The sequence below is a fragment of the Strix aluco genome, chromosome 3 (genome assembly GCF_031877795.1).
Source record: "Strix aluco isolate bStrAlu1 chromosome 3, bStrAlu1.hap1, whole genome shotgun sequence".
NCBI classification, from domain to species: domain Eukaryota; kingdom Metazoa; phylum Chordata; class Aves; order Strigiformes; family Strigidae; genus Strix; species Strix aluco.
Window position 1 is genome coordinate 80,907,539 of NC_133933.1, and position 25,552 is coordinate 80,933,090.

Here is a 25,552-nt window from a genome sequence, read left to right on the forward strand (position 1 = left end):
GTAGCAGCAGCCCGTACTCACTGGAGGCCCTTCACTCTGCCTGGTGAGTGGTTGCTCACACCATATCGATGTGGAGGGCTCAGGTCAGCAGCTGTGAACAGTGGCTGACAGTCTGGTATTAGGAGCTTGCAGTGAGTCAATAACTCTTCCCTCCCATCAGTTGTAGATAACCTGGGATAAAGAACATCTCCATGGAAATCACTTTACTTGGGAGATTCTTCCTAGACTGTTATTTGTTTGTCACCAGCTTCCAAACCCAGCTTTAGCTAAAGAGGAAGGATGGTTTACTCCATAATCTTTTTTGCACGGCGTCTCAAAGAAAAAGAGTGCTTCAGCTTGCACCTGCAGGTACAGCTGTCCTCAAACGACTTCAGTCATTTCTCTATAACAACTTGGAGGTCAGCTGGGTGTAATCGTTACAGAAAATGTACCAAAGCACCTCCTACCACGAGGGATGATTTATAGCACTCCCTCCTAGCAATGGGCTTGCGTGCAAGGAAGTCTAACAAAAGAAAACTTGATTTTAAAAGATGTGTATATATACACACTTGCAAACTCAGAGTTCAGTGCTTGGTTAAGAAGATGCTGACACTCTGCAGGAAATATTTTGGGGGAAAATCCCGCTATATTTATTCATAAACAGTTCCACTCATACGGGCTCCATTCTGGTGTCTAGATAATGTATGAGTTGGGAGAAAAATTGCTGGCTCTAGGAGGTGAGCAATACATAACAAAGTCTGGCCTAAACAGAAGGTAGAGAACTGTAGCATCTGTAGTATCTGACTGCCTACTACTCAAGTATTTGCAAACAGCAAATTAAAGAATTACATGTGACTGTAACAGCGACATAGTAAAATAGCGCTGGAAGAGACCTCATGAGTTTATTCAACCTGTCCCTCTGTCTGGAGATGGACTCGTTCTCCCTGTGTTGCTCCTGGTGGATGTTTGCAACTTCCTATGAGAGGTTTCCAGTGGTGGAGGTCCCCACAACCTGCCTACACAGGCTGTTCCAGTGCTTCTTTATTTCTGTCAATTTTCCAGTGTCAAGCCTGACTCCTCCTTGCTGTCATTTAAGCCCATCATTCATTGTTCTACAAACCATGAATGTTGGATGCACAACATTTCCTTCTACCTTTACAGCAGCTTTCACATACTAGAGGAGCTCCCCTGGGCCTTCGCAAATGATGAGGTTATGCTGTTGACCAAGCTCAGCTCACGATATTCCTCCACGGGTTTGCTACGTGGCTGGTCACTCCCCATCCTGGATTTGCAGTGCTGATTTTCCTGCTGAGCCCCTAATAGACTATCTCCCCTTTTTTCCAGACTCTCTTTCAAGCTTGATAAAATCATGTTGAACACCAACTTGGTCCTCTGAGGTAACTGCAGCCCCTCCCAGCTGCCTGACAACTGCACACTGGGTAAATATTGTCCTTGCTCCATCACCCAAGACATTTATGAAAAAATTGAATCACACCTTGGCTGACACAGCCACCTGTGAAACTCAGTACATCCTCCTGCTCTGGCTGCACACCCCCAGTGATTGCTCTCACAGGGGGCTTTACAGAGAAATTTCACCCAAACCAAGATCTCCTGCCTTGCTTATGAGACTAGCCCAATGCTCTTGGGAAGTTACACACAAGAATTAGGGTTTGTGTCAGGCTTTCTTCCTCCACTGTATTTATGAAGGACATTTGCATAAAGCAGCTGTTGCATTTGTAGAAAGAAAAAGAAATAAAATTAACAACAGGAGAAGAGGCACAAACAAACAATAAAAAGGCTCTCAGGTTCTACAGTTTCACTGGTCACACTGCCTACGTCAGCTCCAGGTAAGACCTTAACAATTAGAACCAGAAGAAGAGTAACATAAGCCTTAAAGGTTTCCACTGTATCTCTCTACAAATGAACATTTTCAGAAGTTAGAAACCACCACTGTTGGGTCACGGCGTGGGTCACGGCATAAAGGACCTTGCAGAAAGATGGACAACATCTATGTGGTGGATGAAGTGTGCAAGCAGCTCTTGAGAAACGCAGCTTGATGGGAAACTGTGCCGAGCAATACTTTTCTCTCCTTTGCTTGGGGTGAACCAGGGGGACAGACCCAATTAACCACAGCACAGCAAGCACATCACAGCCGATCAATAGCCTGAAATGCTGGAACAGCTGAGAAATTGTTGCTATGGATTTATATAAGGTTATAAATTTTAAAGTGAGGTCACCTGAGAGTAATCTTAAGGAGCAGACACAGCAACTTCTCTTTTATGTGGAAGCAAAGAAAGGTGATAGCAGGCCAGACAAAGTTGTAAACATCATATTAAGGCATTTGGGAATGGAGCGAAGGCAAGAATGTAAAAGCTGGCTTAGATTGTTTAAAAGATATATTTATTGCCTGTGGGTGATTCATTCAAGGACATAAATGTGGATTTCTCAGCCTCAGTTTCTGATTATGAATGCCAGCAAATTCCAGACCATGTTTGGAGTGCCTCTGAGAAGCAGCAAGACAGAGTGGGGAAGGAAGGGCCCTGAGCAGCATGGCACCACCGCCTGCGCCAGACTCAGGGCTTTTGTGACCCAAATGGGAGAGACAAGACACCCACCTCCCTGAGGGAGCCACAGGGAGTGCTTGTGGTGGAGATGGCTGCCGCAGCTCCCCTGAGCTGGGTTGCCCTCCCTGTCTTGCCCAGTTTGCCCCCCTCCCCTCTGCCTCCTGCCCACAGATGGGCAGCCAGCCTTGCATGTCTGTATTAAAAGGGAGCCATCACCAGAAGTGCTGTTGCAAGGGAAGAGAGTTTACCTCCACTAAAGGGTCTGATTGATCTCTCTGATGTGTGCAAAAGCAGCTTGTGGCGTATTTTTAGACTAACCTGAACATGCCTGCATGTTGGCTGTGCTCTGTAAGCAGGAGTTCACCACTACACCTACATTAATCTGTTCTGATCCTAGGCTGGTGCCTAGAAAAAATGATCCACAAGGCATTGCGCTGCCTATCATACCCCAAAGGCAGGTCTTGAAGATGTCCTTCAGGTAGCCCAATGGCACTGCATGTCCTGTAGAATTATCAAGGCCACAGATCAGCAGGTAATGATGAGGTGGGATAAGCTTTCGGTGCTCACTCTGAAGCCCTTAGGAGTGTAGTATACTGGGTATCCTGAAAAATGCCACTCCTGTTCTGTCTTTTCACCTCTGGCGGTAGGTGACTTTCAAAAGGCAGAGGATAAACTCCACCCGTCACTTACAGATGCTTCTGAGAAGCACTGAGAGACACATTGAGCTGCAGATCTCGTAGGCGCAGACATTTTTGTCTGCATCTCTGCCAGACTGGCCCATGAATCTCTCTCATTTGCAGTTTACCCAGGTGTAACAAGAGCAGAAGTGGCACAGAAGTAACACTGTGCCCCTTGGAGCAGTCCCCTCTGAGGTGATGTCCACCCAACTCCTCACATGTGAAACCCTTCTGAGAGAAGCAATAGAACCATCTGAAAAGAGAGGAGAATGGAGATGTGTTTGAGGAAAGACAGTTCACGCCAAGAGCAGAAAACCTGATGTGCCCTCAGGAAAGAGAGAAGGAAAGGCAACCTCCTGGGCAGAAATGAAGGTGAAAGGTGTGTCAGGACAAGAAGAGAGAGCAATAGGAATAACAGACACATACGGATGTTACCAAAATGGGAGCAGAAGACATACATCCTATATGTGTTTTGTATGCCAATACCTCGTTCCAGGAGCAAAAGGACTTTTCTGATGTTCTTTGGTAGCTCCCAAGCAAATTTCACTACTACCTCATTTTCTCATAGCATCATTTTCTGCCCTGCAGAAGAGGAGGATTACAAAGTACAGGTTTTCATGCAGGTATCCAGCTGTCACCTGTTACTATGGAGGGATGCTCCACAGAGCGGGATGAGACACTTTCCATGCCTTGAACTGTTCAGTGGTATGCAGTACTCATGAGAAGCAGGGAGCACCCACACATTCCTCGGTTTGTGGCAGGGGTAAAATGGGAAGGGGTTGTTGGGCAGGGGGGAGCTCATGCCCTGCTCAGCACTGGCTGAGGCACCAGGGAGTTGCTGGAGAGGTAGAAACACAGCCATGTAGCTTGGCAGGCAAATGGGATAAGCAACCGGTTGGGCAGAAAACCAGTTCTGCTGCCTGCATGATAGAGCAGCTGGACTGACATTGCCAAGTCAAGTATCAGGCACATTCAGCGTGTTTCTGCCTGCTCAGATAAAGTAATAAGTGTTCATTTCAGACCAAGCATGGCAGAATGGAAGAGTTTTATTAGGAAGCTTTTATGGATCTGACCAATACTATGGACATGCTACAGTTAGGCAAAAGGTCCCAGTTTAATGATGATGAAGTCAGAACCAGAGCCTTTCCTAACTTCTAAAAATGTCTTATGAAAGAAGAAAATCAGAGATGCTCTGGTTGACACAGTAAGTGCCATGTGCTGCTAACGTAGTGGTGGGTTTCAGCAGACAAGCTAGCAGCTGGGGTATTTACCTAAATACATCTGGGAGAGTTGTGGTTCTTCACAGAGTCTTTATTTCCCACAAATATGTCTCCTGTGGAACTGATGCTGTCTGACAGCACAGCAACTACAGCACAGTATGCTAATCTTTCCAATTTCATTTCAAATGAAAATAATGCGATTAGCTGTTCTCGTTCACAAATAGGCAGTATCTGATTACTCTTAGGGCTCACTATTCCAGTGTTATGAGCAAGGCCTCATACAATGGATTGGTCTGCAAATGCCTGTCTCCCACGTGACGGTCTTTGACCGCCATGGAGCAGTTCAGATCCCCAGGAGAAAGGAGTCCAGCTGCATCAAGCTGGGAGGCCTCTCAAAGTCTTGACTCCTCATCCCCAAACTCTCCCCGCAGAAGGTTTTCTGACAAGTTTATTTTGACAGTGTAATTCAATCAACTTTATTGGGTTTTTTGAGCCATTTATAGAACAGCAAGTGTTCAGAGAGGTGGAGCTCTTAATTTATTTGTCTCCATTTTCCTTATTTGCCACCGCACAACAACATTTAAGACAGAATACAACACTGCTTGTAAAAATGATGAACACTTTAGGAAAACCTAACTTGCTACTGATTAAGAAAAATTAGCACAGTATCAAAAGTCAGAGAGTGATATTGGGAAGCAGCAGGGTCCCCATATTTACTGATACATTCTGTTTCTAACAGAAGAGACTTCTTTTGACAACATCTTAATATTACCTAGATGCGCTTCTTTCTGTAAAAAGCAGCAACAACTAGAAGTGACAAATTATATCTGGCTGCAGGTATACAATCACATTATCTCACTGTGATGCAAAAGATAGTGTGTCACTGAAAGTGATGATTAATAAAATATTCAGTCATTCAAAGTGTGTCATAGATCTAATTACATTTTACAGGAGACTCAACCTTTATTTAAACAATCTACATCTTGGAGAATATTTCCAGAGCATCTCCTTCTGCCTTGGTTTTAAATGTAATTACTAATCTGCATGCCATCATCTTGTTGGTGAGAAAAATGGGTACTGATCCATACAAAATATGCCTTATCTCAAAAAAGAAAGAAGGTTCAAGCTAATTTTTAAAACCTTTTTCCAAACCTTCTCTGAAAAATCTTTCTTTCAATTAAGCTACAAACACACAACAAGCAGGCCACTTGGAGAAACACCTTCTCAAGAAAAACAACTTTGTTTTAAACCAGCCAGGAGCTAGACAGTGAGTAGCAGGAAAAAAGCATGAAAATATTCCCCCAACTCAGAATTTCTTTCCTTCCCCCAGAGCTGATTTGCCTCCTTCTGACCCCATCCAGCCCCTCTGCCTGAAGCACTGCGGTCAGCCCACCCCTGCAGTCCTTGTGTCATTGAACCAAAACACCCTGTGCTAGAGAAACAAGTGTTTCCAACAGTGCTGATAAGCCTCCATTGCATAAAAAACCCCTCTCTGGCAATATCCTGGGATCAGTCCATTCCTCTGCTGGAGAGAATTTACACTCGTGGAAACATTGGCCAGTGCAGAGACAAAAAACCTGGATTGTCCTTATCTCAAGCTGTGTTCCTGTGCTTTCCTACCAAATGGAGTTACATGGGAAACACAGGTGTAAGGACACAGACCTCCTCAATTCTCACGTAGTTTAGGGGAAAAAAGCAGCTTCCAGGCTGCTTGGGCTGTGAAAAAGTAAAGCACACTGTGCATGTGCTGCTGCCTGGCTATAAGGGCACAGAGGATAAAAATGTAAAGCAGCCTATTGATTTGGTACTTGTAGGTCTGGTCAGTAAGCAAGATTGCTGAGGGCCCACCTTTAGGAATATGGGTGATTAAATCCTTTTCCTAATTCTGATTCCAAGCATCTAATTCTCACTTTTAAGTGCTGACACATCTTTAAAAATCTGCCATCTGTATGGATTTTACATGCTAACCAAGGAAAATAAGGAATCCTCTTTCCTTTCTGAGTAAAGCTGGAGAGGTAGATAAACTCAGAATCGGGAGCTCAATTCACACAGTATTGTTTCCTTTTCTTGATTACAGAACTGTAACTCCTATTTACCTAGTTATAAAAAGAAATGCATGTCTAGAGAGAGTGATACAGCTCGACTCGGAAAAAAGTTCCCTTAGCAGATACTCAGATTTGCTGAGTCCACTCAACACCTTCTGTAATGCCTGTGGGCACCAGCAATGGGCAAAAGCTGGGAACTAAAATGCAGCCAAATGTTGGCAGGTATTTTCCCAGGTATTTTCCTTATCAGTCAGGTTCTGACACTGTGCCCAGCTGTGAGCGAGATGAAGAGCCAGCTCGCATCATCTCACACTGCTGTAGGAAACAGCACCTTCAGAGATGCTCCAGTAACCGAAAGACCCATAACAAGGCGCAGCTTTCTGGAGGGGTAGAGGCACAAACCAGAGCTCGGGTCAGGTAACACAGTAGCACAGTGGTCCATCAGTGTGGGTAACATAAAGCACATGGAAAGACAAGGAAAAACCAGCAAACACAAACAGGACATAGCAAAGAGGACACTTTTGGTTTCTGTACCACTAGGACATTATAAATTTTGTTGGGATTTTTAATGGTTTTGGTCTTTTTGTGCATTTAATGCACCATAACTGGATGCTAAATATTTCTGCTCTGGACCCAAACATGCATGATAGAAACACAGGCTCCTTTGTTTGAAAACAAAGGAAAATGTCTGTTTTTTAAGGAAAACATCAAGGAGCATGGACTAACCAAGGCTGGCTGTGCTCAGGTGCAGGAGGCAATGGTGGGCACAGCACCTGGCTCCCACTCTGGTCTTGCCTGGGTGGAGAGAAAGCCCGTGCTGCAGGGGAAGGTGCAAAGGTGCTCTGCCCCAGCACCTTGTGTCAGGGGCACAGAGGGCATCAGGGGATGGCAGAGGCATGTTGTCTTGCAGGTGACTGCTAAGTCTGGGCTTGCAGCTAGAAGTCTAATTGTGTTCAAAAGCAGGGTGAAAGGTGGGTCTGGACTATGTTTTATTCCTTCACAAGACTGTACGGTAAGTTGGGCAGCTCAAGGGATCTGCCCACACTTGCAGTTGTGCACTTTAGGGATGCTGCAGTGAAGAAATGTTTTTGGTCTTTTGTGCGCAGCACCAACCCGTTGCACCACATTCAGCTGATGTATCCGAGGTACCTGCCAGAGGAGCTGTTTCCATGTTGTGTATCATACCTTGAACCACTGTGCTCTTCCTCTAACACAGATATTAGCACGTTCCTCTTTTCTCTTACTCTTTCTCTCCCACCACTTGTATTATGATGCCAACAAAGTAGAATGATAAAATAAGGAATGGGAATCTGGAAAACCCCCTTCACTATCGGGCTTTGCTGTAAAGTGTGGACCTGCACAGAGACCACACCATTGCTTCACCTCCTGCTGCCATCTGTCACTTCTTTGCAGCAGACAGAGCTGACACGAGCAGACCTGCCTCTGCTGAACCCGTTGCCACATCTACCATCAGTGCTGAGTCAGTGCCTAAGGGTCTCCAGCTGTGCCAGCAGCAGCTGAATTATTTCCATGTGGAGTTACTGCCCTTGACAAATGAAACTACCCCTGGGGAAGTTTTTGCCCTGCAAGAGATTTCTGTAGGCAGAGGAAAGAGTTTAAACATTGAGAGGTCAGTGGAAGGCCTGTCAGTTTTCTACCCAGCAGAGTTTTGTGTGGCACTCCTCAGGAAAACACAAGCTCAGGAGCTACTCCATGAGCTTTCAACAGGTCCCAGGGAGGAGTTCAATTGATGAGGACCGGGTAATGGGGAGACACCTCATAACTCAGAGTGTCTCTCAAACAAACAAACCCAGCAGGGGTTAAGCTGAGCTTCAGATGTACTTATCCTCTGTGCAGAGCTGAATTGCACCCTCTTGGTCACTCTTCGCCCCATGAGTTGCATGTCTCCATCATGAAGCACCAGGAAGGAGAAAACACAGATTTTGGTTTCCCCCTTGTCTTATGTTCATTTTAAATGACTACCACAAAAGCTAGCTGAAGAGCTTAGGAGCAGCTGCATGATCAGAAATTATTTTTACCTCATTAAAAAAAATGAATCCTTTTAAAATGAGAGCAGCAGAATGGAGATTAGAGCTTCTAGTGCTTTGCCGGGTGTTACTTAGTACCTGTGGATCATTACATTGATAAAAATATGTACAGCCTCACTTTTCAGGTTTAAAAGTGTTTTGTCCTTTTGTTTGCTTAGCTAAATAAAGAGATTTTGTTTGACCTGTGATTTTGAATCCAGCTGGCTTTTTAATATACAGTGACTCATACGAAGCAGCCTGCAGAGTCAGTCTCATTTCCACTGTCACACCGCTGATTTTGGCAGGAGCCCCACAGAAAATCAAGCACTGTGGGGGGCTTTCAGCACAGCTCCTGACCAGGCCTTCCTCACCAGAGCTGTGCTCTTCTTTCTGTAATTTCTCCCACTGAAATGAGGGAGCTATTCACAGAGGGAGGTACTTCACGCAAGCCAAATTGCCAGGATCTGGCCTTTCGAGGCACTGCAAGTCCTGTAAGATTTTCAAGGTTAGTAATAAACTGTTAGTTTCTAATGAAAATTAGAGCTGAGGCCGAGAACTTCCTGACTCAAAATGGTAATTTTTTGTAATGAGGTACTGTCATTATCTTGGCTGATGTGCAATAGAGCATCACTGTTTTTAGTGGGAGCCGGTTGGGAGCTCTTTAGACCAAGATTGACATTATTTTATCTACTTCAGAATAAGCCAAAGAATTTTTAAGGGCGGTAAAGCAGGAAATCTCAGCTTCATTTTCAGTAAAGGCTGCATATAATGTATCATTACCAGACGTTGGGCCTGATCCTTGCACCTAACTCAGTGTGTTTTCTCCCCTCACAGATTGCACCATTGACATGAGAACGTTAAAACCACTGAGGACACAGGCCCTCAGGGACCAGGAAAGATCCATGCTCACCAGTGGCAAGGGCAATTTCTATTGCAGTTCTGCAGTCCCTATGCAGGCAAAGTTGCCTTTTAACTTTTAGAAATACGAGATCAGACACAGTACATGGCTCCCCACTGGGGCTGTGTGGGGGTCACGGCGACGCCCTGCCCAGCGACTGGCAATGGGAGCTCCAGGAATTTTTGTCTTCCACAAATCATTTCATGAGCAAGGTAAAAGTGCCATTGTCTTACAACAGGAGGAGCCTGTGTGTCCAGATACTGCAAATGTAACACCATTTTCTCAAATAAATGTCTGCTGTTTCGATAAAAAACTCAGAAAGGAAAATATAGGCTCCGTGCTATACACAATTCCTGGGCTTCCTTCATCAGGAATCACAGCTCTTCTTTTTCTGAAGTGAGATGTTATTTGGGGAGACAAGAGTTTATGTAGCCTGCTTTATGTAATTCTGCTCAGGTATCCCTGCAGATCAGGACTCGCTTTGAAAATGAAAGGCCGTATTTTACTGCAAGTGGGTTGACGTCAATTCCACTCTCAGGGCTAACCAAAAGCCATCAAAATATTGTCTCCTCTTCTGCCTTAGTCTTTCCCAGAAATTATGAGTCAGCAAAAGCTTTCTGAGAGTGGTATATCAAAAAACCCCCTACATTTGTATTGTCCCAACAAAACGAATGGCTAAGATCATTGCAACTCAAATTTGCTTCCTAGAAGAAGGGAAGAATACTCAGAGAAATAAATACCTTAAAAGTTTTGCATTTTTAACAGGGGGGATCCAGCTTTATTTTGTAAATACAGTAAATCATTGGGGAAAGTGCTGAAAATGAGGTCATATAGTAAGAAATGAAACAAAGCGATTAACATGTTGGGATAAAAATAAAAAACTCACCTAAATCCTTTTTACTCTTGGATTAAGGGGTTTATTACTGAAGTAGGATTCTATCCATTTAAGTTTTCTATATCTAAGTTTTATACAGGTTGTCACTGCTTAACAAATTTATGGTGAAAATCCCTGGTGTGCAGTTCCTGACGGAGTTAAGGGAGGGAGGTGGCATCAGGGTGGTCTGTAGCGGAATCTGTTTGCCTAACTTCCAGGTCTAAAAATACGCATAAGAAATCCCTCCTAGGGGGTTTCAGAGGCAAAACTGGTCTTCAGAGCCTGCACAGGGCTCCCAGGAGATTCCTCAGGTCCTACTCAGCATCTCACACCTGGGTGCAGGTTCAGTGCCGGGGTGTGAGGACCTGCATCCCCGGCGTGGAGCGCTGCCTGCAAGAAACAGTAAGGGAATCGATGGCAAACCTGCCCTGCGGTTTTACTGCAGTCCTCACATAAATGACAACGATTTATGAGACTAAAGCCTAGCAGATGGCGAGTTTTCCAGTTTTACCAGGAAGTTTTGCCAGATTTCAGTAGTCTGAGGCACTTGCTGGTCTTTTCTCTCAGCAGTTACTACTGTGGGTGATGTAGTATCTTTGGCTGAGTCTGTGCGAGTTACTAGAGCAGGGCCAGGATGCTCCAGCCAGCAGTTTAGTCCTTGGCTTTGCAGGGGGAAAAAGGCTTAGGCACGCTTTGTGCCACCCGGTCACAGGGCTAGAGGGCAGGCCTTGCCCTCTTTTATTTGCTAGCTTAGATGTAACATATGAAATGAGGGTTTAAAAGAGGGGAAAAAAAATTCTTTCTCACTAGCAACTTTAGAGTTTTTAATATGAGCAGCGTTTTGACCTATCGTAAGTTCTGGTTTAAATGATATTTGTAACATCACTGTAACAGTGCCCTGATGAACTGTGTGCCTGAAGGTATTCATCAATTACAATGTCACATTTGTGATTAATAGGATTTAGAGAAATAATGGGGCTAGCAGAGTCTGGAATACAGTTTGGTTTTTTTTTTTTTTTTCATATGAAATATCTTTGTATTATCAGTGAAATTATACTGGTTTTCTTAATACTTGCACTCGCATAAATGCAGCATCACTGATTCACAGCCTCACTGAGGCTTGTTGGATACTTGTGGCCCCAGCAGGCAAATGCTTGATGCATCGCCTAGTCATAAGCTGGGCAACACATCAGTCCAAACTTTTTATATGGTACTGTGCACATAAAAGTAATGTTTCAGCCCTTAAGTACATGAAATGATAGTGGTAAACTATAACATAACCAGGGTGTAAATGTAGCACAACTATAAATGAATAAGCAGCAACACTGCTTCTGAAATCTGCCGCATGTGATCTGAACACACTGCTTCTGAAATCTGCCGCTCTAAATAAAACAGTTGCTGGTGAATTTGAACCTGAGTGAAGAAGTGTTTGAACTCTGAATGACAGTGACGTCTGATGGGCTCTTTGAAGCCACTAAGCCATGGGATTATCAGAAAACTGTATACTGCTCCGAGACAGGCAGACAGCAAAGATGCACTTAAATGATTTTTCTACAGCACTCAGCCCCAAAAAAAGGAGGAGGAGAAACAATACAGTTTCCCCTCAGAGCTGTGGATGATAAAGAAAGTCTTTTAGGAAAGAAGACTGTGACTTTTTTTCTCTTTTCCTTTTTTCCCCTCCAGTGTTAGGCTTAAGGAGGAACAAAAGAGCCCAGTTTAGACTCAGATTTTTCCCCACAGTTTGATAACTTTTTAATGGAGCATTATCATAAAGGGCTAACTTATAACTTGAAGATGAAAGCTACTGGAAACCTGGCAAATAACTAATTAGCAGCCTATTTGACTGGGCTTTTTGTTTCTTTGGTTGCTGGAGAATAAAAAGGAGCGTGTGCTCTTTGTTACTCTCTCTTTGCCAGACTAAAGAAGAGAACAAACAAACAAGCAAGCAGGAAGGTGCCTTTCTTGGTGCAGTATTTCATCTCCATAGTGAATGATGATCTCTTTAGGCAGAATTACATAGGGAGCTTTGAAAAGTAAACAAAAGGACTTGGCTCAACTGGCAAATTTGCCAGCTCTCTCATTTCTAAAAGCATCTAAACACACAAAGTTATAGTACATCTTACATGTTTTTATTTGTATACAAAATGTTATAATTTATCAATTTTGTGCAGCAAAGTATAGACACACATACATACACACATACGCCCCCCCGCCCCCAACGCACACACATACAAATACAACACAGACACAACTTTCTTTCTCTCTGCCCTTCAGAAAGGCAACACTGTTTTGGCAGGTCAGCAGCTAGAAATAAGGTGCTATAATTAAGCGGTATCGGAATGTCTTCACTTTACAAATGTGATGTGCAAATTTATGTACAACCACATTTTTTTTTTCATGGAACCCAAAACTCCATGCCCCGAACCACTCAGAGATACAACCATGTATAAAGTGCTAATACTTATGCATGTTTCCAACGACTTCACAATGTAGTTTGAAGTTTAGAACAGTCACGGGGTAGATTGTCACTCGGTGTGGTATGACAGAGAGAAAAGTCACTCAGACATCGCTGGGGGACTGGGAGCGAAAGGACACTTTAGCCTGAAAGCAGCCGCAGAAGAGCACCCACATGGACCTCTGGATTTCCTGGTTTCTGTAGGCGTAAATGATGGGGTTGATCATGGAGTTGTAGGTAGCAGGTAGAAGCGTGGCGTACGTGTACACAGAAGGGTAGTCGGGATCCCCCACTACACAGTAGATGGCAAAAGGCAGCCAGCTGGCTCCGAAAGTCCCAAGGATTATAGCGAGGGTAGAGACTCCTTTTTTGGTGGCGACATAGTGTGAAGCAGTCAGAAAGTGCTGCTGGAGGGCTATCTGATGGGCATGCCTGCAGACGATCTTGCAGATCTCGATGTAGAGATGGAGCATGATGAGGAAAATGAGAAAGAAAGAGGCAGACAGCAGCGTCACGTTGCTCTTGGTCAAGGGTCTGACGACGCTGCAGGCGGCGTGGTCATGGAGGCAGTTCCAGCCCAGGACGGGCAGCAGCCCCAGGCAGAGGGAGATCCCCCAGGCACCCGCCAGCATGGTGTGGATGCAGAGCACCGTCTTCTCCGAGTAGTAGGTGAGGGCGTTGTAGAGGGAGAGGTAGCGATCAACGGTGATGGCCAGCAAGCTACTCACGGAGGCGGCGAAGGAGGCGACGAGGAAGCCCACCGTCAGCAGGCTGACCGTCTCGGAGCGGATCACGTACTGGAAAACGAAGTTGAGGATGAGGCCGAGGCCGGCCAGGAGGTCAGCCGTGGCCAGGCTGCCCACCAGCACGAACATGGGGGTGCGCAGGGCGGGCGAGTAGCAGATGATGGCCACCACCAGGGCGTTCTCGCAGGCGATGGCGGTGCCGGAGACGCAGAGCATCACGTCCCAGGGGTTGAGGGCGGCGGGCACGGGGGGCCGCGACGACAGCTCCAGCCAGCGGCTGCCGTTGCCGCCGCCGTCGGCCGGCAGCCGGGGGGTGGCCGCTCCGCTCTCGTTCAGGGCCGCCGCTGCCTCCATCGCCGCCCGGGCTGTGCGGGGGCAGAGGCGGTGCGCGAGGGCAGCGTGGCGGCGTGGCGGCGGGCGGCGGGGCGGCGGGGCGGCGGGCGGCGGGTCGGCGGGGCGCGCATGCCGGGCGGCGGCGCCGCACCCGCCCTGTCTGTGGTGCTGAACGCGCGGAAGTTTCCCGCCGGCCCGGCCGCCTCCCGCGCCCCGCCCCCCGCGCGCCCCGCCCCGCCCCCCGCCCCGCCCCCCGCCCCGCCTGGCCCCGCCCCCCGCCCCGCGCCGGCCCGCCCAGCTGCCGCCGCGGCTTTGGCGGGAGCGGGCGGGCGCCGGGGGCCGCGCGGCGCTTGACGTCAGCGGCGGGTTGCTGCTGTGGGGCGGCGGCGCCATCACAGGCCGGGGCGCAGCGCGGCCCCGCAGCCGCAGCGGGGCGGGGGGGTTTGGTCGGGGCCACAGCGGAGCCGGCGGGAGCGGAGGCCGCGTGCGGCTGCTGGCCGGGGGTAGCGCTCCTCCGCCCCGCTCTCCTCTCCCGCCGCTGCTTTGCCCCCACTCTGCCTGGGTTTCCCCGCTTTGAATGGCCGCCCGCAGCGCGTCTGTGGGGAGCGTGGGGCAGGCTGTGCTCTGAACCCAGCGGGGGGCGTTGAACGCCCCCGGGTGTAAACGTTTCCGAGCAGCGCTATACATTGCTGTGAAAAAGGTTGTTTCACACTTACCCTCTCCGAACTATATCTGCTCTGGGATTAACAAATCTGTTCACCAGCAAAAGCATCTGCACTGTTTCCTGAGGTCCCCCAAAGTGGTGAGGTCAAACCGGAGAAGACCCGGTTGCATGGGCATAAGAAAGTACCAGCCAACGTATTTCCTCCCTAAAGCACGTGAATCGGTGAAGCAAAGGGTGACTGTCCGTGCCAATCCCTACCAAACCTGGTGTCGCACAAAGGTGGGCAGCAGGTCGTCTCCATCTCCAGCACCAAGGGGACAAGCCAAAAGGTGCCTCCCACCAACCCCACACCCCCAGTCTGGGAGAGTGTGTTTGTTCTGTAACTGCTGATCAAAATGTGGAAATAAAACGATTTCTCGGTTATGGGAACAGCATGCAAACCATTTAGACACAGTTTTGAAAAAGACGATCAGAAGAAAATGTGTTTACTGTCTTGGACAGTCCAAATGAAGAAGGCACGCAGGCCATGCCACGGTAAAAGGTGGGCACGTTCAAAGGGAATTAGAGCATCAGCATTCATTACATCCATCCCCATCCACATCCTCCTGCAGGCTAAACGCTATTATCAAGACAAGCTGCGAACACTGTGTATCTCTGTAAACAACCGAAGCCATTGCTTCCCAGGATTTCCGAAACATGAAGCTCAGAATAGTTTAATTTGGAAGAGACCCGTGGAGGTCAGGTCTGGGGCATCTCACTGGTCCCACCACTTGCTCAGAGCAGGGACAGCATCAACCATGCAAAGGTTTTCCTCAGGGTCTCTTCAGTCAAGTCTGAATATCCCCAAGGAAGGAGATTGTACAGCCTCTCTGGGCAAGCCATGCCTTACTTCATCCTCAACTATAAAAATTTTTTTGCTTTTATCTGGTTGGACCTTCTTTCACTGCAACTTGTGCCCATAGTCCCTTGTCCTGCGTGGTGTCCCACTGCCTGTGTATTCTCCCATGCCTATCCAGGTGTTACAACAGCATTTGTAACTGCAGCAAGACTGGTTGCAAGGTTTAAGAAGGATTTTCAAGTCTACACGGCTCAAGCACTTGGTCATGTACCCCCACTATAGTTCAGAAAATGCAGTGTTACCTTATTCCCTTTGCCAAGTAGAGAATGGGTTGGGTATGGTCAACATTAGCTAGGATTAAGATTCAAACTGAGACCACAAGAATCCCAGTGCAGAAATGAATGCTGCAGCACAAGGCAAAAGAAGGTAAGGTAAAATCCAAGGTAAAGTAAAATTTTGGTCTTGTCCAGAGGAAATCCTCCAATCTAGCCCCCAGACAGAGGTGGCTTATTTTAACATTAATTAAAATGGCTGTGACAGAATAAATTATTCCACACATTTTTCAAAACAGATTAAAAATGGTGCCGTTCAAACTTAGCAAGTCAGGTTTACAAACATGAACCAATTGGGCTCCACAATGAAACTAAGATCTATAGTATTTTTGTGGTGTCTAGAAAGCATAGAGAGAAACATGTCACCTATTTGCTTTTCAGTAATGAAATGTGATGTGGAAGGTGTCATTTGTGGGTGATTTGTCACATCTTTGACCAACCTATTACCTCTGGGAAACAAGTATGTGGTGAGTCTTTTCTATAAGAGCATGTATATCATAAGGCAGTGCATGCTTTTTATATTCTGGGTATACATAATTTTAAACCTTGGTGTTCTCAAATACTTTTTCCTTAACTGAAACCATTGAGAGCCCATGCTACCAAGGCAGAAGGCATTTCATGTGTGATGAAACCTTGTGAGAGCATTAGGATGTCAGAGTAAGATGTAGGAAGGGATTTTAACCTATGAGCCAGGCCAGTCTCACACCTGTTGTCATATATTTCACTCAATGAAGGAATTGCTCAAGCATCCTAGTGTCTCTCTGAAAGGGAGATGCATGTGTCCAGCTTGACTTTGCTCCTTGTTGTCAGGTGTTTTCTGAGTTCTCCTGGCTCTCTAGTCTCTGCATTTCTCTGGAGTTTCAAGAGGAGGATGCTCTTACAGTCATGTCAGGTTCTTACTGAGCTCAGCAAGCAGCGCTGTGCATCTCCCTCACCTCCCTCACATTGCTGAGTATCAATTGGCAGGGGTAGTGACCAACTCCACAGTTATTAAAACGGTTACACCTCCTTGGGAACTGTTTATATTTCCAGAGGTATCATTAAAGGCCTTTTATCTTCTCAGTACATCTTCTTGCATAAGTCATTCCAACAAAAGGTGAGCCATCTGGATTGCTCTTAATTTTAACTGGTTGTGGGAAAAAGAGGATCCAAAGAGTAGATAAAGCTGGCATCTAACAGCCGCACTCATTTACCACAGCACCATAAGGAGCAGTGGAGGGAGAAGTCTGGCCAGACCTCCTGCACTGTTGTCAAGATGTTTTCATCTTGGCTTCCTAGCTGAGACTGGATCTGCAGATCTCACGGGAGAATATAAAAATAAAAAGCTGTGTTTCAGCAGTGCATACCTAAGCACAGCGTATGATATAACTCAGTAATTATCTCAGCGAATTTCTGAAAATTAAGCAGCAACAAAATTAAAAAGTTGCTGAAATAAACAATCTAAAAACTCTCTGCTTGACTTCTCCATCTGTTCTGAAAGCTGAGCAATATTGCAGTGTAATTTTAATATGTGATTACTTAATTTCGGTTAACTATGGATTATTTTGATAGTCGGTTTTCTTTAATGATTAGTAAGTAGGCTGAGTAAATGTTAAGTATTATTAAATGTGCTTTACATAGCATGAGTTGGAACCAAAAAAAAAGCACTTCAAAATTTATCTTTCCAATAACACACCAAAAATATTGAAGAATTCTTTTTCTTCTGGCAACATAAAGCCTTAAAATAAAGGTGGGAGGAGGGGAAGAGAGAGGGGAATAACACAGATGGCGAGCTAACCAGTACTGACATTTCAGAGATTTCTATGCAGCTGGCGTGAAAAGATGTTTTAAACACTTAGCAATCCATTTAGGCACCTCTTCAAGTTTATCATTTTCCTGACTTGGTGAACTCAGCCTCGTCACCTGGTGTCACTGATGACTAGGTCCTTATTACGATACCCCCTGGCTGATCCTTCAGACTCAGGCGTCCACCTGCAAATATGCTGTATTGCAAAACCTATCGATGGCATGAACCTCAGAGGGGTTCAGGCACCATTTAGAATTTCAATTGCATCCTACGGAGTCCCGTTTCTCTGCCACACATCATGTTTCCCATGTGATCCTTGACTGTGCTTCTTGATGGAGCACTCAGGGTGCCATCAGTCCCCTTTGATGAGTCTTCAGCTGCTTGGCTGCTCTGTCCCTCATGCAGATACAGTCCAGAAAGCAGCCTACGTGTCTGTAGAATCTATTTTACTTGCAGAGTAAGGCTATACGGGCCTGCATAAATGCATGAACACAACCAGTATGCTTTTTCTAGCATGTGCTTGGGGTGAAAATCCTGGTTTACTCTGCTGCATTCAGAGAGCTGCATTTCTCCAATGGATTTTATGGGTGCTCTGGAAAGCGGTACTGTGTCTTATTGTGGTCTCTGAATTGATAACGGAAGTACAGGGACAGACTTTACATAAGCAGGTGAAAATCTGCTTTAAATAGTGCAACAATTACTTATCATCGGGGATGAATTCAGACAACCTTAGGTTGAAACCCGCAGAGTTTGAGCCATTGTGTATTTCTTTCTCAGTGAGAAGAAAATGTAAATGCAGGTATGTACAGAAAAGTAGACAGAAGCATAGGAAACACTGTTTTGAGCTTTCACTTATGTCTCTCAAAGGACTTTGCAACAAATTAATGTGAGAGTCCTCGTTCACCCCTTTTCCTTTGTGGGGTAGGATTGTCACCCAGCCTCCCCTCTCCTTGCCCCATCCCACAGTTTCAGCAGCTGCTGGTTCTGCCTGTGACTGACAGTGACACAGTGGCAGGCTATAAGCCCTTCTCCTCCTCCCACTCCCACTTCAGATGGGATGAGTTTTTAACGCAGCTTTGACCTCTTAAGCTTAGTCAGGCAGGGACTCTCTGCTGGGAGACGCCTCTTCTGAGTGCTCCCCACCCAGAGACCTTTTTTTTTTTTTTTTTTTTCGGGTGCTTGAGCTTTCGTATTATCTTTTGGTAGGGATCCAGTGACTACAGAGTGATCTACACATCTGCTTAGCATCTCCACATCTGTCAGCCCACTTCCACCAGCCAGCCGGGCTAAGCCAGAGGACCTGGCTTAGCTTCCAAAGGAATAACATTTGCCAGCAACATTTGCATACTAAAAGAGCTGCACATGGGTTTGTATTGAGTTTGTTAGGAAAGGCATGGTCATTGCTTACCTTTGTTAAAAAAGATAGCCTCTGGTCCACTCTGTTTATTTCTAGAGATTGGTGATGAATATACTGAAGCTAAATACATGTATTTTGCAACTTTTCCTTCCTTGCTCTGCTTGTTCTGTTGATGGAAAGAAATCATCATCAGCAAAGGTCATTCATCGTTAGATGTGTCATCAAGTCCTGTGGAACAAGGTCTTTTATTGTTTTCATTCTTTGAAACTTTTCCAAAACCTTTTTGCTCAAGTTTTTAAATGGCTTCAAATTATCCTTTAAATTGTTCAAGGGCTTTTCTGTACATCTATGTGAGAAAGTCCTGAGTTTACCTAACCAACATCTTTTTGCAGCTTTGTAAAAAGAAGCTGCAAATTTATTTCACTAAAATATTTGTGTTGTTTCACGTGATCCTGTAAGTTGCTGATTAGCTAAGACACAGGAGGGTGTAGATATATTCTTTTCATTAAAGTTAATAGCAAGTTTGAGAACAATTTTTCCAGATACTAGAATGCAACCTAAAAATAAATTTCATTGTGGAAAAAGCACTCTGCCCATCTTCCTCTCTGAAATTGTTCTCTCAGAAATTGCAAGAAGACAGCCCCATTGTCACTCATGAGCAATTTCCCTGCCTGCATCATAGAACCAGCTCTGCGGGCCAGTCCCTATAAAGGGGCTTGGGCAACTACAATGAGGTATGTGCCTCCCAAAAAATAGGAAAAAATCTATTTCTAAAACAGGAATCACAATGCTGAGGATCCCTTGAACAGGTAGAGCTCAGAATAGGATCCAAATAGAAAAGGGAATAAGCTCAGCTTTGACCTCCATGGAGCTGGCCAGAGGGATGTGCTGAGGAAGCAGAGCCACACCTCTGACCAAGAAGGATCTGCACCAGAACTCTATCCCAAAACCTGGTAGCCATGTCATTGCTTTTAGAGACCTGAGTGGGGCTTATTAATCCTTTTTTTTTTAAATCTAGGAGAGAATGTTTGTCCAGACACAGCCCTCTAGGTACTGGCCTAGTGACTGAACAAGTCCCTGTGCAAATGGAGGAGGAGGTCTGATTCCCTACGCCACATCTCCCACAGGAATGAATTAACTACATGCCCTACCAAAAATATGGGCCAACAACTCTATGGCAGCAGGCAGTCGCTGCATGTAATACAGAAACATCCCCTTTGAGACAGGACCAAAATCCCCATCTTCAGTCACCCTGCAGGCTGTAGTCAAGCTTTCTTTCCTGTGCTTGCTCTGGTACATCTCCACACAGCCTCAGTAACAAAATCAACTATACTTAAGCTATCCCTGATAGATGGATTTCCAATTTGCCCTTAAAATTGCCCTTAAAACTTCAGTGATGGAGTTTGTCTCATCCCCATAGGCAATCTCTTCTAGGGCTCAACTAACCTCTGTAATTACAAGGTGGTAGCCAAGAAACACTGGATGAGCTTGACTCACTAAACTATAAGAAATCCTAGACATCAGAGAAGATTGCGTACTAAAAAGACACAGAAGGAAAGATATGATCTTGTTTGTTAATGACAAGAAAGTGGGCGAAGAGCTACTGTAGAGAGGAAGGCTGTACCTTCAGTAGCAGGGTATGGTATGGGGAGAAAGCCAGATCCCTGCCCGCCAGTGGGAGTGTAGTCCTGGGGTGCTTGGCTTGGGAATTTGGCATCACAGGCAAAAATCCATATGTTCCAGCCAAATGTATTATACGTCAAATTAGACATTACCCAGAGACATTAATGACTCAGGTTTAAACCAATGGCATCTACATATATGTACCCTTATTACTATAATGTTTAGTGCTTTACATATTTTATTTGAGTCTTCCAGAAACAAATATAGTTTCATATTCTTTACATGTCAGTTTGGCAACACTTAGCAAAGACGTTTCTTCTAAGAGAACAAATTAAAGCAACTTCAAAACAAACCTGTTATTGCTCAACAGCCTGGGTCCCTGCCAAAAACAAACAACTTGATTATTTAGCTACGGCAGTAAAAGAGAACTGTAAATTCTTAGAAAACTTTTTTTTTTCCTGGTGGTGTCAGCTTTCATAGAAATGTAAACCGAAGGTAAAGGTGGCAAGGTTGAAGTTATTAGCATCGCAGGACAGATCATAGTGGCTGAGATGGTTACATATCCCAAGGCAGCAAGAAAGGCTGGGAAAAATCCACAGGCATAGCAGTGCTTAGGTGCTGGCATCAAGCAAAGCCCATTGCCCTCCTGTGAGTACCCAGCCCGCTCCCTCCTCCACACCCCACCAGTGAGCACATGGTTGGCTTGGCAGCGTCAGATGCAGGGGCAGAGCCCAGTGGTGTAATATCCATAGGTCTGGTGCCCTCCAAACAAATGCCCATGCTGATGTAGATCAGAAATGAGTAGTTTTGCAGGCAGAAGGATGATTGCTTAATCTCTAATCCCTGCAGAGGGGCCTGTTTCCTGAGGTAACGTTGAGAATTACCTTTTAATGGACACTATCAAGTTTTCACTATTATTTCAAAAAAGCCCTATGAGATAGCAGAATGGGTTTGAAACAGAGTGCTAGAATATAGAGAACTTTAAGCTCAAAATTATGGGTTGAGTCACTAGCTAGAAGTTAATGAAAAAATAAGGGAGTTTAAAGAGCTGAAGGTAGCAAGGTGCTCTGGGAAGGGAGGGAAGGAGCAAAATGCAAGTTGAGTGTTGATACTTTACTAAGCTGTTGATACATGTGCTAAATGGTAGCATCCACTTTTTATCTAATCAAGGAAGTGTGTATATGTGCCATAAAAAATAAAAATTGATCGCTCCCTGCTACGGCTACAAACACAGTGGCATGGTGTGGAGCGGCTGAGCTGAGCCTTTCGGTTCGGTTCCTCTTCTTGGGAATCCCAGAATAGGGGGGCAGCCCACCTAAGAGACTGCTCCCCTCATGAACATCAGCATTTCAACCAGGAGAAAATGCAGCAAACAGCACTTGCCACTGATAATAATGGCTTTTAGTGCCTAAAAATAGCAGGAAGGCCTTTTTTTAATCCAGAAAGTGCTATATTCAGCTAGAGATAATTTGATGGTAAATTATGTTCTGACAAAGAAGAGTTAATCACTGACCTCAAAATTAGCTGTTGCCTAGGTACCCCTGATCAGGCTCTGTTGACATTTACTTTGTGCAAACAGAATGCAATACCAACTACTCAGATGTATATTTAGGGCTTTAAAATGGCCGGTTTTCCAAAGTGTAATGCAATGGCTGGGAACGTTAAGTTTAATGGTGGAAATGTTCATGCCACCTGGACATCATTCAAATCATTCTGTGGGTGATCTTGCAGATATGGTCGCAGAAATGTAAAAACCTCTAAAATCCCCCACAATACGTTTTGTTGGGAAGAAGCTGTTCTGGTTAAAAGAAGATGCAGAGGTATCTCTAGCAGCTAAGTATTACATGCTGCAAACCTAACTAATGTGGCTAGCACGGCTTCTCAGAAGACAGATCACATTACATAACTTTTCTTTCAATCTGTGGTGGGATTAGACCCCTCCTTTGATGGGATAAACACCTCTATGCAGAAAAATACGCTTGGGTTTCTCCAAAGCGTGTGACTTAGTACTGAGCGACATTGTGATATTAGAGATTTGCATGATGTGGTGTTACCAAGGCATACAGTGTAGGGGTCAAAACCTGACTCACTGTCAGATTGCAGCAAGTAATGCAAAGTGGAGGTAGGGTAGGGATCAAAGGCTCTTGTCTTCACTGATGTCTCCTACTAATTATTATTTTTTTCTAAATCGTCCATTACCAACAAACCAGAAAATGATAAAAAAACCCAAACCCCATGACTGGTAAAGTTCAGAGCCAGCACAAAGATTAGTGGTGTTTTAAGAAGACAAGCTACCGCTCTGGGAAGAGCAGGATCCTCTGGTTGAAGGATTGAGATATTGAGAGCAGCCTTTCAGAGAAGGATTTGGGGGCATTAATGCATGGAAAACTGACTCTGAGCCAGCAATGTGTGCTCACAGCACAGAAAGCCAACCATATCCTGGGCTGCATCAAGAGAAGTGTGGCCAGCAGGTTGAGGGAGGGGATTCTCCCCCTCTACTCTGCTCTCATGAGACCTGGAGTGAGACAAGGGCCCAGAGTCCTGTGTCCAGCTCTGGGGCCCCCAACATAAGAGGACGTGGACCTGTTGGAGCGGGTCCAGAGGAGGGCCGTGAAGATGATCAGGGGGCTGGAGCACTTTCCCTATGAGGACAGGCTGAGATAGCTGGGGTTGTTCAGCCTGGAGAAGAGAAGGCTCCAGGGAGACCTTATAGCAGCCTTCCAGTACTTCAGGGAGGCCTACAGGAAAGATGGGGAGGGACTATTTATCAGGGAGTGTAGGGATAGGACAAGGGGTAACAGTTTTAAGCTAAAAGAGGGCAGATTTAGATTAGATGTAAGAAAGAAATTCTTTACTGTGGGGGTGGTGAGACACTGGAACAGGTTGCCCAGAGAAGTGGTGGATGCTCCCTCCCTGGAGTGTTCAAGGCCAGTCTGGTTGGGGCTTTGAGCAACCTGGTCTAGTGGAAGGTGTCCCTGCCCATGGCAGAGGGGTTGAAACTAGATGATCTTTAAGGTCCCTTCCAACGCAAACCATTCTATGATCCTATGATTGCAGCCTGAGCAGATGCATTTCAGTTACGATTAAAGGCCAGGCGAGCCATTTGGGAACAACTCCCAGACAGTCTCCCTGGAGATTGCAGCCCTGTCTAGGAAAGCTGGGATTCAAAGGAAGAGTTGGCAGTTGACATGGATAAATACTCTTGCATCTAAGTTTTGGATCAGAAATTGCTCTGTTAAAATGGAAATTAGTAATAATTTTAAAGGTACATGATAAGCCAGGCTCTGAAGTATGGAGGGATGGGTAGGATTAAATTGGATGAGCGTGGGTGTCTACATTGGGGTGGAAGGTCATTCCAGCTCTTCAGTTGCTTCTCACCTTTCTGCGGGGCTCTGCATTTCTGCATTAGGGCAATGGTCTTCAGACCTCGTGTTCAGGCTTCAGCTGCTTGCCTGCCTGCAAAGGATATAGCAGGTTTTTTCCTTCCAAAATAGAGTCTTAAGGAATAGCTTTTCCTTACTGCACAGCTGGCTTCATTTTTTTTATTATTATAATCACTATCAAGGTGCTTTTTTATCTTCCTCTCAAGTACCTAAGATATTGGCCAGTTGTGTCCTCTGAGGTGACATAGCAAAGGTTTTCCTTTTCACCCCAAAAGGTGGTCCTGACCAGCAGTTCCAGGCTGGCATAGCCTCATATCTGATTGCGAGGGAGGATGTGGTTCGCATACTGGGTTCATATTCCTTCACCAATCCCCTGCCGTTACAAGGAACCAAGGGATGTGTGGAGCTCGTGGAGGCCACCACTCCTTACTTCTGCTGAGGACTGAGCTCCTCAGGCTGACCATGGGGTGCAGCACACAGGGGAACTCAGACTGCTGGTCCCTCCTCATCCAAAGCACTATGGAAATGAAAAAAAAAAGCGAAGTGAAACAAACAAGACGGGAACCAGAACTGAAACATGTCACACCTTGTTGGCCTGGGATTGACCCAGGCGTTAACTGTATTTTGTGAGGTTTCTGAGCAGGTAACTGGTTGTTTGCTGATTATCTGCTTGCCTGGAAGTAACAATATGCCCAAGTTCCTGCAGCTCTGTCTCCTGCGTGACCTCATCATTTTGAACACTGCGATGCTGTCTTGGTCAGCTCACACCCTGCCTGCAACTCCACTCCAGCATAAGTCAAAGAGAAACCTGGCAGAGCTGCTCTTCTGTCCACAATATTGTTTCATTCACATTATTTCTGCATTCAGGCTGTTGGTTACCCTTCAAAGCATGCTCTTGGGGGGCTTGCAAGGCAAGGCTCTGTGTCAGAGCCTTTACAATCTTCAGTAAGATTGTAAAGAGAGTAGTAGCAAACCCAATGCGATGAAACAGGATTTTGAAAAGCAAGTGGTAAAGAATGTTAAAACCCCTAAAAACACCAAGCCTCTTCCAAGCACACTGACTAATACCTTCTCAATGTGCTGTAGTGGGGACAGGTGGAGCAGGAAAAACCCTTCAAAACAAAGCTGTCCCTGCAGATACCCCACACTGGCAGCCAGCAAAGTGGGGGTCAGTGTCCCTGCTCAGGCTGCCTGTCTGGGGCAGGGGACTGCTTGCTGGATGTGAACTGCACCATGCTCAGATTTGGACTAGCAGTCAAAAGACAGGAAAAATGGTCCTTCCCCTTAGAGGACTCATAATCCTTCTGTGACCATGGAAAGGAAGACAATGTCCCTGAGGTGACCTGCCCATCTCAGCAAGAGGGCCATAACCTGTACATCACAGGGAGAGAGCTGTATGGCCCTGCCAGTGAAGTTATGGGTAAATACCGCTCTCTGTGCTGCAGATGGGGCAGGAGGAAGCTGAGGTTGCTGCTGTGAGACCTCCCAGCCCCTCAGCACGGTAGGGGGTGGTGGTGCTCAGGGCAGAGGGTTACTCACCACCAGACTTTCTGAACCATGATGCCTCCAAAACTGTGCCCATCAGTGGGAGATGGTTGTGTGCATATTTGCCATCCAGCATGGAGACACTGGTTTGAGAGCACCAATAGTCCAGGGGCAAACCCTGCCTGGCGCGAAGAGGCGTGACTTTGGGATCCTTAGCCACCCTGCAAGCCTCTGCTCCTTCGATGGGCTTTGGGGATGGAGTTTCC

At 45.9% G+C, this 25,552-nt stretch overlaps 1 protein-coding gene across 1 annotated transcript; it reads right to left on the minus strand.

Moving 5' to 3' along the window:
* Window positions 1-12,566: 12,566 nt before the first annotated feature.
* On the minus strand, window positions 12,567-13,949 carry GPR6 (G protein-coupled receptor 6). Its single transcript, XM_074819358.1, is given in 2 exon segments — window positions 12,567-13,925; window positions 13,928-13,949. Coding segments are annotated over 2 exon segments (1,104 nt in total). The 3' UTR covers window positions 12,567-12,843.
* Window positions 13,950-25,552: the final 11,603 nt, after the last annotated feature.